This window comes from Dermacentor albipictus, chromosome 8, assembly GCF_038994185.2.
Source record: "Dermacentor albipictus isolate Rhodes 1998 colony chromosome 8, USDA_Dalb.pri_finalv2, whole genome shotgun sequence".
NCBI lineage: Eukaryota > Metazoa > Arthropoda > Arachnida > Ixodida > Ixodidae > Dermacentor > Dermacentor albipictus.
In genome coordinates this window covers 90,644,355-90,660,400 of record NC_091828.1, presented here as the reverse complement: position 1 = coordinate 90,660,400, position 16,046 = coordinate 90,644,355, and the positions used below count along the sequence as shown (strand labels likewise).

At 44.6% G+C, this 16,046-nt stretch overlaps 2 protein-coding genes across 4 annotated transcripts in view; one reads left to right on the top strand and one right to left on the bottom strand.

Moving 5' to 3' along the window:
- LOC135911357 (uncharacterized) overlaps nt 1-16,046 on the top strand; it is a 371,373-nt gene that overhangs the window by 205,286 nt on the left and 150,041 nt on the right. The gene's annotated exons all lie outside the window — the stretch shown is intronic.
- LOC135911337 (cytochrome P450 3A5-like) overlaps nt 1-16,046 on the bottom strand; it is a 51,517-nt gene that overhangs the window by 23,032 nt on the left and 12,439 nt on the right. For all 3 annotated transcript variants that reach the window (XM_070522891.1, XM_070522890.1, XM_070522892.1), the window contains 4 exons: nt 11,893-11,989; nt 11,184-11,309; nt 7,544-7,781; nt 6,062-6,192 (listed from right to left, as the gene is read on the bottom strand). In XM_070522891.1, the coding sequence (XP_070378992.1) occupies nt 6,062-6,192; nt 7,544-7,781; nt 11,184-11,309; nt 11,893-11,989 (592 nt within the window). The remainder of the gene's footprint in view (nt 1-6,061; nt 6,193-7,543; nt 7,782-11,183; nt 11,310-11,892; nt 11,990-16,046) is intronic.

Below are 16,046 nucleotides of genomic sequence, written 5' to 3'. Positions count from 1 at the left end.
ATGAATGGGCTTGTAACATGTAGCCCAACAATTTTCAAGAAAGCGAGGACTGCTTTGGTCTTAAAAAGTGGTTCTTGACCAAGAAGCATAACCGGATGCAGGGGAATGCAATGGCGGTATGCAAAAGGAAAATGTTTCCTCCTTTCTCTTTCGGCTTCCCGGCACTCCAGCAAGACATGGAGGACGGTCAGCCTGTCGCCACATCCACCACAAGTTGCAGGCTCGTTACCAGTCATGAGAAAGTTATGAGTGCCAAATGTGTATCCTATTCTTAGTCTTTTGAATAGGAAATCTGTTCTTCGTGTTTTCGTTGTTGGATACCAGAAACCTAACTTCGGCTTAATTAAGTGAAGCTTATTACTCGTTTCTGGGTCCCACAAGCGTTGCCAGTGGCATCGCAGTTTGTTTCATTGGAAAGACTTCATGTCTGTGGCAGGGACTGCAGCAGAACGAGTACCCTGCGATGCCATTTATTTGGTCATCTCGTCGGCAAGCACATTTCCCTCGATTCCTCTATGGCCAGGAACCCAGCATATTACTACATGACTTTGCAATAAGTAAATGTTGCACAAGAGTGAGTTTCCTTGAAGGCAGAATTTGTGGGCTTTTGTAGAGAAATTAGTGCTTTTACAAGGCTTAACGAGTCTGTGAATATTATTGCTCTGTCAAGTTTTAGTTGCGTTGTGTTTTACCGCAGAAAGTACTGCGTAGGCTTCTGCAGTGAAGATACTTGTTTGGGGGTTTAACACGTCAGAGTCAGAAAAAAAGGGACCAAGAGCAGCGTAAGATACGCCAACATGCGATTTTGACGCGTCTGTGTAGAATTCGCTGCAGGAGTACTTCAACTGAAGTTCACAGAAGTGTATAGCGATTTCGAGGTCAGGAGCAGGCTTTGCTTTGACATCTACAAAGGATATGTCACAGTCTATCACTTGCCACTCCCAGGGTGGTAATAGCTTAGCTGGAGGCATTAGGCGATGTTCGAGAACTGGGCCATCCATTTCCGTGCTAAGTTCTCTTGCAAACAGTGAGAAAGGAAGTCTCATAGAGGGTCTATTCTGAAAAAGTGCTTCACACGTCAAGTCGTTAACGGTTGTGAAACATGGATGTTCCTTATTAGAGCGGACTTGAGAAAATACGTTAAGTTGATGTATGTTTTCTGAAAATGGAGTGACCACTCATCTGACTACGTATAGACTTTCGACAGGACTTGTTCTAAATGCGCCAGTGGCCAGGTGGGTACCAAGATGGTGGACGGGCTCTAACATCTTTAGCGCACTCGGGGTGCTAAAGACGATAATCAAATCTTGATCGAACTAGGCTACTGTAAAGATTCAGTAAACACTTCCTGTCGCTACCCCATGTTACTTGGGATAGGCTTTTAAGTAAATTCATTGTTTTTAGATATTTTGCTTTAAGAAATTTTACATGTGAGATGAAAGTAAGCCTCGAGTCAAGTATTACACCTAGGAATTTGTGTTCATTGTTCACAGGTATTTGTTGTCCAGACCTCTCTTCTTTGTAAAGAGAACACAAGAAATTTTGTGTGGGTTGATTTTAAATCCATTTTGGTCTGCCCACTTGGACACCTTGTTTAAGCCCTGCTGTACCTGTCTTTCACACACTGTAAGGTTGCAAGATTTGAAACCTATCTGTATATCGTCTACGTAGACGGAATAAAAAATGGCTGGTGGCAGTGAAGAATAAAGTATGTTCATCGTAAAGATGAAGAGAGTGCAACTGAGTACTCCTCCCTGGGGTACACCTGTTTCTTGTATAAAAGGTCGCGATAATACGTTGCCGATTTTAACGCGGAAGATACGATTTGACAAATAGCTTTCAATTATGTTCAGCATATTTCCACGGATGCGCATTTGCGACAGGTGAATGAATGAATGAAGCTGTGGTTTTTATTGGCGCAAAGGCCAGGTATGGCCAAAGAGCGCCAAGCCAGTGTTGATGAATTCGCAGTGTAGTTATGAGTTCAATGAGGTTGATGTGACGTGGCTGTAAAGGGGCCTTAAAAATAGTCGCTCTAGAGTACGTAAAATCTATCTGTTATAGGATTATGTCGATGATAATGAGATGTTTTATGAGCAATAAAATCCATTGTGAGAGAATGATGCATTATAAAAGATATGTGAAATGGTAAATTTACCTGGAGCACTACTGCCTCGCCAGAGCCCTTGAAACACGAGGGCCTGGAGGCATGTGCTATACAGTATGACTATCACAGCGGCATCCTCTCAAGAGAGGAAGCGCTACGAATGTATGGGACTAATAACTTTTAGGACAACATCTCTGAAGAAACCTAGGACTGTGTTTGTATTAAAAAGCAGTTCTGGACGCAGAAACATTACAGGATGAATAGGAATGTGTAGATGGTATGCTAAGGAAAAATGTCTTCTTCTCTCAGATTCGGCTTTTCGACCCTCCAGGAGGACGTGGAGTACGGTCAGCCTCTCCCCGCATCTGCCACAGGTTGGAGGGTCACTTCCGGTGAGTAAAAAGTTATGGGTGCCAAATGGATTTAAAACATAAGAACATAAAAACATAAAATAAAAATTTCAGAAAGCCTTGGCTAACAAAATACCTGTTTAAGAAAATAAAGAAGCGTGACCAGCTTTATGGTAAATTTGTAAAATACCGTGACCCTGCTGACTTGAAGGCTTTTAAAGCGTATAGAAATAAACTAACCAAAGAGTTACGAAAAGCAAAAGATGCATATTATTTCCAGATGTTTTCTTCTTGCTCTCAGAGCCATAAACTTTGGAATAACCTGATTTTTGTATTGGGGCGACAAAGAAGGAGCGAGTCTATAGAACAAATTGCTTACAAAGGACAGAAGTTATCACAGCAGGAAATGGTCGAACAGTTTAATAAACATTTTGTGTATCGCGATACCAATGTTACTTCTGCAAAACTTCCTGACCTTACTTTCCCTCCAAATCAAAACACGCTCTTTTTCCAGCCTACAGATGTTCATGAAGTGCATACAGTATTCTCTAGTTTTAAAAACTCGTCATGCATTGATCCTGATGGGATACAAATAACACCCGTAAAATTTGTGCTACATAAAATCACTGGGCTACTTGCACACATATACAACTTATGCATCTCAACTGGTGTTTTTCCTGCAAAGATGAAGAGTGCGAGAGTAACAGTACTCCATAAGAAAGGCAACAAGCTAGATAATAATAATTACCGGCCCATATCTGTTCTCCCTATCTTTTCCAAAGCTTTAGAGAAAATAATATTTGTACGTTTAAACTCATTCTGTAATAAGCACAACTTAATTAGCGAATCTCAGTATGGGTTTCAAAAAGACAAGTCTACAGAGTTAGCCCTACTGCATCATAAAGAATATATCCTCACCAATTTCGAAAACAAGCTCATAACTCTCGGTTTATTTGTAGATTTTAGTAAAGCGTTCGATTATATTAGCCACAATATTCTTTTTCATAAGCTCAATCATTATGGAGTTAGAGGACTTCCTCTTGAATTTATTAAGTCGTATTTTCAAAATAGACGCCAATATGTACAGATAAATCATTTCAGGTCCCAAGAGAGGTTTATACTTTCTGGAGTACCTCAAGGCAGCATTCTACGTCCTTTGCTTTTTAATTTATATGTTAACGATATTGTAAATATTCATTTCAATGTAAAATTTTTAATTTACGCAGACGACACCAGTATATTTCTAACATCACGTTCTTATACCGAGCTTATCACAACATCAAATGAAGTGCTCCTGAATCTTAGTACATGGTCTAAGCAAAACTGTTTATGTGTCAACCCAACCAAAACTAAAGCTATAATTTTTCGTCCAAAGGGAAGCACCTCCCCTTTACTACATGGCATAGCCTATAATAATGCTCCGATTGAATTTGTAGAACGCATCAAAATTCTAGGCGTGTATTTTTCTTCATCGCTGCTATGGAATGACCATATAAACTTTGTAACGCAAAAACTGAGTCAGATAACAGGTATAATAAGCCGTAACCGTTACCTTCTTCCTACATCAGTTAAAGTACTATTATACAACGCCTTATTCGCCTCTCATCTCAATTATTGTCACCTCGTATGGGGCACTACAACTGATACGAATTTAAACAAATTATTTTTATTACAGAAAAGGATAGTACGCGTCCTAGCAAATGTTCCGTATGATGCACACACCGAGAATTTATTTGAAAAGTTTAAAATTATCACAGCTCACGAAATCTATAGGCGTCGACTTTTGCAGAAGTTTTATTACCTGAACAGGAAAAACGATCTATCCCTTGTTAAATTATCATGCTTAGAAGAACGTGTCCCCTCACGTTTCACAAGAAACACAGAACCGTGGACTGTGCACCATTTTAGGACTAATTACAGCTCACAAATGCTACAAAACAACTTACCAAGGCTTTTAAATGCTTACAACAAATCTGGCATTGATATATATACCCTTACCCCGTCAGAATTTTCTCGACTAATTCAGTGTGACTAGTATTAATGTTTATATGGCCAGCTATTTCAGAAGTGCAGATTAGATGAGTTTTACAGCTTTTTTTTTCACATTTATATTACATATATATGTGTATATATGTTTTTTGTCTCTCATATGTGAAACGTTTTGTAGCTTCTTTATGTACAACTACTCACCTTTTATGCATTCTTCAAAACTGTGTATATTTTTATTGTTAAAAACACGCGGCAGCTCCGCGCTGCCCATGTCTTGTGGTCATAGGGGGCAGGGTGTTTTTTCAAGCTGCACTTGCAGCTTTTCTTCCCTGTCTCCCCCAATCTATTGGAAATAAAGATATATTCATTCATTCATTCAAATGTGTGTCCTATTCTAAGACGGCAGAATAGGACATCTGTACGGCGTGATTTCTTTGCAGAAGGCCAGAACCCTAATTGTGGCTTTATTACGTGGAGCTTATTATTTGTTTCCCTGGCCCACAAGCGTTGCCAGTAGTTTTGCAGTTTCCTGCACAGGCAGGGCCTCAGATCTGTGACAGGGACTGCATCGGTAGGATGAACAGAATATGATGCAATTGATGTGGCCATCTGGTCCGCCAGAACGTTACCGTCGATGCCCCTATGACCCGGCACCCAGCATATGATGACATGCTGGTTATATAGCAAGATCTCGTAACGCAAGATCCCGTAACGCCATGCCGTGTCATACGCTTTCTCCATGTCGAGGAATTTCGATAGGAAAAACTGTTTATGTATAAGTGCATCACAGATATTTCCTTCAATGCGCACAAGTTGATCGGTTGTCGACCGCCCTTCTCTAAAACAACACTGATAAGGATCGAGCACATTGCTGAGCTCAAGAAATGTATAAGTCTGCGATTTACACAAACGTAAAATTGTGCAGCCGCAATAACTGCTTTACGTGTTCACAAGCCTAAACATCTCTGCGAATATTATTAATAGTAGTAGTAAATATTAACTCAATTGTCACTTAATTCAGTACCAAACACACATGTTTAAGTCTTTGTAGGCATAGGAAGGCCTGCTTATTTGTACTGCTTCTTGTGGTGCATTTGGTCTCTTTATGATGTAGTTGTCACACCTTCTACCCCGACCCAGTGATTCAAATTGTCTAAAAGCTTGGGCTAATAGGTATGGGCTCGTAGTCGTGTTGTCGTAGTGTTGGTCGGATCCCCGTCTTTCATGCTTAAAATTATTGGGTTTCGCGTGCAAAACCATGCTTTGCCTATGAGGCACGCCGTTGTGGGGGACTCCGGAAACTTGGGCCACCTAGGGTTCAATAACGGGTGCCAAAACCTAAGTGTACGAGCACCTTTTGCATCTCAGCAGAACGTTTAGTAGTGACCGAAGCGGCAACATGAACTCGTCTTACGATTTCCCTTCGACAAGAAGTATCACGTAACACGAGAGAATTCCAAACGTGTTGCATTTGAGCAAAGCGTATGAAGATGCTGCTACCGTCTTTGCTACCGCGGTCCATGTCTGTGGTAACTCGGTAATCCGCTAACACTGAGAAGCTTATGAACGAGCTAAAGCTGTGTATTCGCGGTTAATACGAAATACGCGCTCTTACCTGCGGGTTTTGGTGACGGAATTTGATTAGCTCGGCTGCGTGCTTGGTCATTTGGACTAGATGATTTGTGAAGAAGAAGCTGATGGGCTTCTGGAATACCTTGATAACCCATGGCCAATGGTAAAGGTTCACTGAAACAACGGCAGTAAGAAAGTAATGGTTTATTTAGCCATGGCTTATTTTTTTTGTTCAAATGTGGGGCAGTACACTAGAATGAATAAATATGGAAAGAGCCTCTAGATAAAGCCAATTTAGTGAAACCCCTTTATATATATATATATATATATATATATATATATATATATATATATATATATATATATATATATATATATATATATATATATATATATATATAATCAGCGTACTGAACCTACACGTGGTATTGTTGGGAGCGCTTCTTAACACTTCAAGGCATATAGGGCTTACCACATTTACAAAATACACAAATCGACGTACAGACGGGGTGACAGCCGCCAAAGTTCTACCTTATCTCGACTTCAGTTACAAGAAGTCGGTTGCTTTCGCCAAAGCTTTTTATTGCCGCATTTGCGTCTACTGGCTGGATATGCTAAAGACTACAAAATTGGTAAGAGAGAGCACTCTCTAAGTACGCGATAGCCTACTAAGATTGCGATGATTGTGATGACTGTGACGTCTCAACAGCAGCACGCGCGGGCGACTTCACGCAGCTCATTTATTAAAGTGAGGTTTCTATGCATCATATCTCTCTTGCGATTTCCAGCATACTGCGATGCGATCGCTTGCGCTTCGACAGCTCTTGAGGTTTCCGTTAGATACCTGCAAGGTGGGGGAAGTCTGCCTTTTTTTTTCTTCTGAAGGTATTTTTGTAGTTTCACTTTTGGTTGGCTAATCCGAAGCCTTGTTATTGTTTATTACATTCATATTCTGCTTTTCTGTCCATTTACGCCTGGTCTTCTAAAACCCTTATTATCGTAAATTTTACATATTGCCATTGTTGTTTGTATTATTAATTCTAGTCATCACGCACAGGAGGTCCCATATCAGTTTCTAACTACGGGACCTCCTTCCGTATATACTTATAATGTAATTATCCCAATTTTTGTCATAAATAAAACTGATACTGATAGCGCTACAAAGGAATACGTGACCAATGGTGGGATGGAACCCTTGACTTCCGGCAAAGCAGCCGAGCGCTATAGCCGTTCGGGCACGATCGCAAGCATGGTTCGCTCGTGCCATAGTCGCCCTTCTAAACGTGTGGCACGCGCAGCACACGCCAGCTTGTCGCATTTTCCCCCTCGTACCAGCTAGCAGTTTGAGCAGCTGCCTTAGACCACACTGAGCCTCCGTGAGCGGCCCCAAAGCTACAGAGCTAGCTGTTGCGCTATCGCATGAAACAGTTTAGCCGCAAGTCTTGCTTGCCCCTTGGGCGTCTTGTACTTAGAGCGCGCAAAGAAGCGTGCGGCAGAGTTCCACCGCGAAGGCAACTCGACTCACGGCCCAAGTTATGCAGGAAGCCCTTCATGATGTGAGGGAAGCAGAGCAGCGCCGTCTGGAAAAGCGGGTTCTCCGGATGGCGCTGGACCTGGGTGTCCAGGTTGAACGCCGCCTTGCTGATGACGTCAAAGGTGAACCGTTCGCAGCGAGAGCCGATGTCCACTTCGGCGCCGCTGTCGGCGCACTCGCCCAGGATGTTGAGGAACTCGCGTTGGGCGTCCGCTAAGGCAGGCATCACCTGCATCAACAGCAATCATAATCAATGCGAGAGCGTAGTGCAAATCGAATGTCCACTGTCGACGATGCGCGGAGGCATATCCTCCGTGGAACATCTTGAAAGGAAGGCTGAGAGAGCGAGGGGTCAGCGGAGGGTGCAACATGTGATGTACCTGACACGATAAGCTGCACAGTTATTCGTGTCGGAGGCAAGCGTTTGTTGTGGCGTGTTGAACGGCGATATAGCCTTGCTCATGTGGTGCCCACCAACGCCATGTTTGTGTTGCGCTTCGGTAGCTCTTAACTGGCGTTGCTGATTCGTGAAGAGCAGCAGGAGGGAGTGCGTCAGGCAACTCACAGTAATAACTCACAGATGATCACAAAAAAGGACATGATGTTATGCGGAAGTTCAAAGACAATCGTTAATACATGAGATGTCGTCATGGATTTTTCCTATGCCATAAAAGCCGCTTTAGTTGGTCGAGCGTGTACGTATCATTAGCTTGGAATTCGTGTACACTTTCAACCTATAATTGTCTACCCATAATAAACAGATAACCGCGAAAGCGATTAAAGATATAGGATATCTACACTGCAACTTGTGCAGCTGTCCACCTGATGTTCAGGAAATTGTTTACTCTTATTTTCTTAGCCCGCAGCTGGAATATGTCTCACCCACTTGGTCGCCGCATCAAGAATAGCTAATCTCCGCTATTCAAGCAGTGCAAGTCCGACAAGCCCTGTTCATCACGCGCAACTACAATTTACACTACGGCACCTGTTGAGTAAAAAAATGACATTTCCCTTGAGCCTTTATAAATGCGTTGTTACCTTCCTACGTTGTGTGTCTTTCTTTTCATAATTATATCTATAACTCACGGCCGTCTCCCACTGGAAACTCATGCACGCATGTCTAGTCGGCTTCACAATCACTTAAGCTGCAGTCGCATGTCTCTTCACACGCTGTCTTAGAATTGGTCCACGCTTTTTCGTGCTATCCGACCACGGAGTAGCCTTACCGGTGAATTCATTTTACTACCGCTCCCGGACTCTTTCGGGAAGTGCTGCAGCTGCTGATGGTTCCTCAAAAATTTTCAATGATGGCCGCTAATTTCTACTTTTGTTGTGCGCGTCAGTTGTCCCGGTATTTATGAATCGAATTGAATTCTTGTGTTTTACGTGCCAAAACCGCGATTTGATTATGAGGCACGGGGTAGTGGTGGACTCCGGAATAAGTTTGACCACCAGGGGATGTCTAACGTGCCCTGTGGGCGCGTTATACGGGCGTTTTTGCATTTTTGCTCCAAGCGAGATGCAGCCGTGGCAGCGGGGATTTGACCATGCGACCTCCTGTTTAGCAGCAAAACACCGTAACCGGTAAGCCATCGCGGCGAATACCGGCATGTTTGAAATATCTACTGTAATAATGACTGTGTATTTCTTTATTCTCCGTGATGATCTGTATTTTTGTGTACTTACCATTCGTATATTTTAATGTGTTTATAAGTTGATGTACTGTGTTCCTCCTATAAAAAAACCCTGTTTCAGCAGTCTCCCCTTACTCAATGCTCCCTCTGCGGAGCCTGCGAGCTGCTGTAAATAAGTAATAAAAATACAATTGCATTACAGTCGCGAGTCTAGCGTGAGAATTGCCACTTTGTTTTTTCTCTCTACAGCAATAGCAGCTATTAAATTTAGCAGTGAGGGAGAGTGCGACATGGAGGCCCGTACTTGTTTATTGGGGCCGTCGTGGTATGCAAATTATCCATGTACTTCAGAGCTATGTGAACACGTCAATGTTGCCCTGTTAAGATTAGTTAACTGCTGCACTTATGGTAGGGCTTTTTTTACTGCTTAGTGAGTTTTGTAAGCTTGCGGCCAGAATTATATTAAGTTTCCCAATGTCCAAGAACTTGCCATTTGCCATTTGTTGGGCGTGTTGGTAAATTGAAAGCATATTTAGCGCCAGCAAACAAGGACGGAAGGGAGACGATAACACAATGCGCATTGTGTTGTCGTCTCCCTTCCGTCCTTGTTTGCTGGCGCTAAATATGCGTCCAAGAACTGTTGCAAAACAAACCAAGGACCCACCTGAAAAATGTACTTGCTGTAGTAGCTAGATTAGGCATTTTTAAGGGAAACAAGTTTTATCATTAGATGCATTGAATGGGAAGAAACATTTCGGCAGCCATCGACAGCAATAGCGTAGGGAAGGTTTAGCGTTGCGGTCGAACTCATCGGCCGGTGTTCTAACTATTCGCGGGCGAGACATGTTGGCACGACGCAGCACGCGGGACATCTGCTACTGTGCAGAAGGAACAGCACCCTAGGAGCCACGAGGCGTCTCACAACGCCTGCGGGGCGATGAGCCCCACCAGTGGTGTCACATAGGCATCGTAATACATTGATGCTTTAGATGAGATGGACGGGTAGGCGTCGGCGTCAGTCAGCGCAGAGTGAATTATTAGATAACGTTAGCTTGACTCTTACCGCCTATTTTGCTTAGACCAGCGCATACACTGTAGAGGTCAGTATTACTGCTAACGTACTGTATATACATGTATCCGTATACAAGGTCTATATGCGTGCAAGTGTACGTAATGTGTATAGGCGGCATATACATGCATGCATAGAGAGAGCGAGAGAGAGAGAAGAATACAAGAAGGCAGGGATGTTAACCAGTCAATAGTCTGGTTGGCTACCCTACACTGGGGGAAGGGAAAAGGGGAAGAGAAAGAAGGGAGAGAGAAGGTGTAGGTACGTGTACGGACAGCACTTCAGTTAAAGTCGCTCAAGCAAACCAGAAGTTCTGAGAAAACACAAAAGTGCCTTCACTGCCTTCTGAGCCGATGATCGGTCGGGACGGTGCTCTAATATTGTCTGTTCACTCAGAGGACGATCGTCTAGTTTCCTCAATGTGTCGGACAAATACATGCATGCATATATACAAAACGCGTGTATATACGTGCCCACAGCACTCATGCCAGAAGCGGAAGGCAAAACGCTCCGCCCGCGCCACCCGCTCCGCCACAGAGCGGATGGGGAGGAGCGTTGAAGGTGCGTCCTCTCCGCTTCGTCGGGGCGGCGGCCATCTGGCCACTCCGAGCCTCGGGAAACTGCTGCGTGCTTCTACGTGCCAGCGGCGCATGCGCCGTCGATAGCTGGACAGCACGGCGACGGCGAGTTCTCGCGAGTCCGTGCAATTCGCTCTCGCAGTAACAATAATTTCACACCGTGAGCACGTACATAGATAGCAGCTGCTAAGGGAGGATTCATCTCAACAGCCGACGCTACCGCTCCCACGTGCCTCGATAACGGGAAGTACATGCGAGCACATGGAAGGACGTGCGCCAGCACTGCAATTTCAACAGCTGACTCTGCCGAAACATTACGAAAAGAAAACGAAAAGACATGAAAAACCAACCACTTTCAGTTTCGCTGGCGTGAAGAACTGCTGCATGCAGCTTCTCGTTTCCTTCCATTGGCGGCCGCCGACGAGCACCAAGTTGCGCTCCAGCGTCGGTTCCAGCTCGTGGATGCGCAGCAGGTGCTGGAGCACAGCGGGGAAGGGGGTGTGGAGAGGAGATGCACCTTATGTACACACACACACGAAAGGTATACGAAAAAACTATGCGCTGTACAGCGCGGGCTGCCACCCTACTGCGGTGGGTCGGGCGACGCGAAACGAGCTTCGAACAATGTAGTACGGGTAGACATGGCCGTATAGGCCACATTATCGCCCTCTAGGTCGCTCGTGAACCCGCTTCTGAAGCATACGCGCAAGATGCCGACAAGGGCGACTGGCCGACGGCCCACACTGAATCTTCAGTTATGCGATTGGGGCACACGCTCCGCTGTTTGCGTCTCAGTTGTCCACGATGATAGTAATCGACGCTATTGATACGTGTGTATACTGTCTGTATGTTATATGCTACCACACTGTTGAGCAATGTATGGGTGAAAGGGCCTTAGTCAGGCAGACAATGTACTGCCTTTAGCCTTGCCATCCAAGACCTTCACTGTGTCTGAATCAATGCTGAATAAAAAAATAAATAAGCACGGGGCGAAAAGTCCGTGCAAGTGCTAAGCCTAGAACCCAAAATGGGAATCATACTTTGCAGAGGTCGTCTTACCCCTCGGCTGCTGAAGTTGTTGAATTCTCTGGCGAATATTTCCTTTATCATGACGGGGTCCTTCACGACCACAAAGGGGGCGTCACCCAAATAGAATCTGAAAACAAAAAGAATGTTGAAAGAAAGGCGGGCCATAAAAGTGGGATCATGGCCAACAACGCGGGTGCAGAGAGAAGAGCACTTGTTGCTTGAGAAAGTTTCCTTTGCAAGAATATTAACTTAGGCTTAAAACAAATTTTGCCATCCTCTAGTACAAAATCCACGGTGCGGGCTATGACGATATAGGTGTATCGTAAGTGCAACCACGTGCTGGGTATTTCACAATGTTTAACACGCTTACGCTTCTTGTGGTGTTTTGTTTGTCTTGGTTCTTGTAAGGGAAGCCAAGAAATGTCATTACAAGCAAAAAAAAAAAACCTCAGTCATTTGTGTCATCAACATGTTGTATCACATCTGTCGTGGCGTAAGAGGATAGGGACTCGCATATCTAGCCTTCCAAAGGCATGCCGGCGAGTACTTTGGCCCGAGTGCCTCTTTGTCATAAAGCGCCAAGATAAGGATGCCACACTGTTATTCGCAGCGCATCAGCAGGCGTAACGTTGCCAAAGACAAATGAGCACCGATGTGCTAGGAATTCTCATCGGCTATGGTGTGAACATGGAGTGGTAGCGCTCTAAGCTCCTCTCTCTCTCTCTTTTTTTTTTTGATAAGCGCCGTCGTGTCTCAGTGGCTATGGCATTCCGTTATGGAGCACAAGGTCGAGGGATCCGTTTACGGCAGCAATGGCGGCGGCGTCTTTTCGATTCGGTTAAAATTTCAGAAAGGTTCCTACATTTAAACACAGCCAAATGTTAGAGAACCCCCTGGTGGTCAACATTAAACCGTAAGTCGTCCACTACGGTGTCCCTCAGGGCTATGGAGCTGTTTGGGATAGGAGATGGCACGAAGTAATCTTTATGCGTAACGAAGTTATCGTCAAAGCAATGCCACGTTATGCCATTATTTTACCGACTGTGTTCAGTTGAGGCAGCTCAGCTGTGCCAAGCTGGTGCACAAACCCGGGTACTCAGGGAACGGGAAATTGGAGCATGGTGTACAAAACGATGAGGAGAACAAAAAAAAGAAAAATCTCACAGCATGCACGTCGAAGCTTAAGGTTTCATCGCTGAGTCATCAAAAGCCGTCACATGATCTGGTAGGTCGTAAGGGAACATGACGCTGATTGTGCGAACTTGAATTACACCCTGCATTTTAAATCACATTGTCCTACAGCAGGATGGCAAGTTATAGCGCATTTGGTGCGGCAGAAAATTTCTGTTTATTTTTATGTTAACGTCGCATAAGAATCCCGAATGCTCGTTCCTGCCGTATTGCAGATGGCACAAGTGACAGTAGAGGCATGTTTTAAACGTTACCATCCGTCAGGAGCGCAGAGGAAGGCAAATTCAGTTAAAAAAAAGACATTGGCTTGTAAGTGCCGAAGGATTTATAGGTCTAACTATTCCTTAAAACACGCCTCCTCTATCGCTTACGTCGTCTGGAATTAAGAAGGGTATGGCTTTCGAAATTTGCTTCCAATATGTCCTTGAGGATGCATGCGAGTGGCGCTAGCGAAGACAAATTAGCAGTTTAGCGGAACATAATTTTTCTTCGTTTTTCTGCGTTTCTTAATGGTTGATCAAAGCTTTACTGCAATACAGATATGTATTGTTGCGAGATCGTTTAGAACGTGAAGGTAAATATTGTAGCCGCTCACACAGGCCTCAGGGCGTGAGATTACGATTAAGCAGGTGGCGTAGGATCTCAGTTGCGGTTCAAGAATTTAAGGTGCCAGTGAGTGCCGTGGGGTGTTCCCGTGCAAGATCGACCGTCCGCCATTATTTTTCTCAAATACACATGCGTACGCTTCGCCACATTGCATAGCGGTGATGTGCCAAAGCTGTAGAAGCTTTATGAGACTACGTCTCTTTTGTTAGTCTCTTGTTGTTGCCTATCTAACATTTTGCCAGCCACACAGTATGATTGCCTGCCAACTTTCTTCCTTTCTTCTGCGACATGCTTAGGCCAGTAAAATAATCGTAAAATGGTTGCCGGAGATTCCTCAGTACGCATGCTAGGAACTGGCAGCGGACTACCACGAAAGATAACTCAGTACTACCCCCTCCCCTTCCCACCTCAAAAAGAAAAGCAAACATTTTCGCGATGCCTTCACATTCGCATCGACGGCAGCTGGCTGGCGCAAGCTCTCGCCAAGAGACGCCACCAGGCGATAGCGCGGCGCTGCATGTTTATGAAAAGGGCTATATAGAGCGCTGTGGCGCTCAGCATAGGCAACGTGTCCAATTCAAACTTTAAAAAACCCACGTTTATTTGGGCATATAACCGGAGAACTCTGTTTGCGTAGCTGACTTAGGCTGACACATTTTTTTTTTGTAACTTGACAGAATTTTTTTTTTTGTAAGTGCGACAGAATTGAATAGCTCATTTGGCCCTTCTTGCGCGCCTCCATACCTATCCGAGTGGTTGCTGTGTGTTTGCCTATCGCACCTCAACTTATATTCTTCGGGTTTCACTTCCCCACTTGTAAAAAGTACGTTTACTTGCAGCTACGTTCGGTCAAGTTTAGAGCAATACGGAGCCATTCTCACTTCTGAGGAACTACTGTCGGACCGAGGCTTTGTAATGATATTTCAAGGATGTCCTTACGCCTTGCGTGCAGACTTTTTTAAAGGATGTCTTACGCTCGTGACGCGTGCATAACACACCATCAGTACCTATATTTCAAAACGACATATTAGAAGTCAGAGAGCGAAAGTGAAGTGCGCTGCTTGGCCCGGGTTGGCACCTTTTCTTTTTATTTTTCGACTATGTTATCGTTTTTCTTCGCTTTCCATTTTTTTTTTCTTGTCACTTGCCACATCCTGTGTATTCTACGCATACATGGTTGCCCATCGGGCAATAACGTCCAACTATTGTTACCATGCTCCGCTTTCGCTTGTCGCTCTCTCCCGTGTTCGCACGGTCGCTCGCGCATAGTAGTGGTATGCGACGTGCGTATTTTTTTTTTCTCCTGCACCGAGTCGTGCTTTCTCGTAAGCATCGTCAGAAAAGAAAGCACAAAATAAACTACCCAGCCCGTGGTGACCTCTCGTATTTTGCACCAAGCTGCTGCGCATACTTCTTTCCGGGCTCTACCACCAGCTCGCCTAAGGCTATATACTCTGGGGATAAACGACCCTTCTTTCTGGTTTCTTTCGCTTGTTTCCTGGTCTCGGGCACGTCTCTCGTTAAAACGCAGCGCGGGAAGCCTCTTTATGCTACTGTCGGGTCCTTATTAGATTTACGGGACTGACCCCGCCTTCCTTTCGTGGGAGTCTTGTCTGTTGTTATCCCAAGAAACGAATGCTGCTGGCCTCCAAAGACGCGATCACGCCGTAACGAGATAAGCGGAGGCTCTCGTGCTTGCATGAAAGCATGCCAGCAGCTGCTTGCCCCCCCCCCCCCCCCCCCCCCACCCTCCTTCTCGTTTTTCAGCCCGTCGCTTTGTTTAGGGCACTTTTCAGTTTTCTTGCTCTGCTTCTAAGAAGGCAGCCACGGAGTTATTACTGGAGCTGTCAGCTGGAGGTAATGATTTCCGAAGTTTTAGGATAGAGAGGAAGAAATAATAATAAAAAAATCGTTCGTGCCTTGTTATGTACGCTGCGCGAAAAATGTCAAGTTATTAGGTTAGAGCTCTCGTTTACGGATTTACTGGGGAATTCCGCCGTAATTAGGAAAAGCCCGAAAGCCGCTTACTGTGAGCTGAACAAAAGAAGTAAATTTAGGAAGAAATATAGACTAATGAAAATTCATAAGGTCAAAGAACTTGATCCCTATTTCTGTGGGTAAAAGGCGCATACGACGATTCATTGTTGCTCAAACGCTGTAGCCGGTTTGTGTAGTCTTGGTCCGAGATCCACTGCAAGTCTCGATTTAACATTTCTTTACCCACAGTTAGCGTGAGTGTATGTGTGGCGTTTAGCGAATCAGTTTCCTCAAAATCTATTGGGAAGCAGGATCGAATTCACCGAGCTCTTCGTTCACGAAAGCAGGTTTGCCAGTTGCTGTTTCTCGTGGCTGTTGGTACGATCTTGATTCTAAATGGCCGTCGCGTG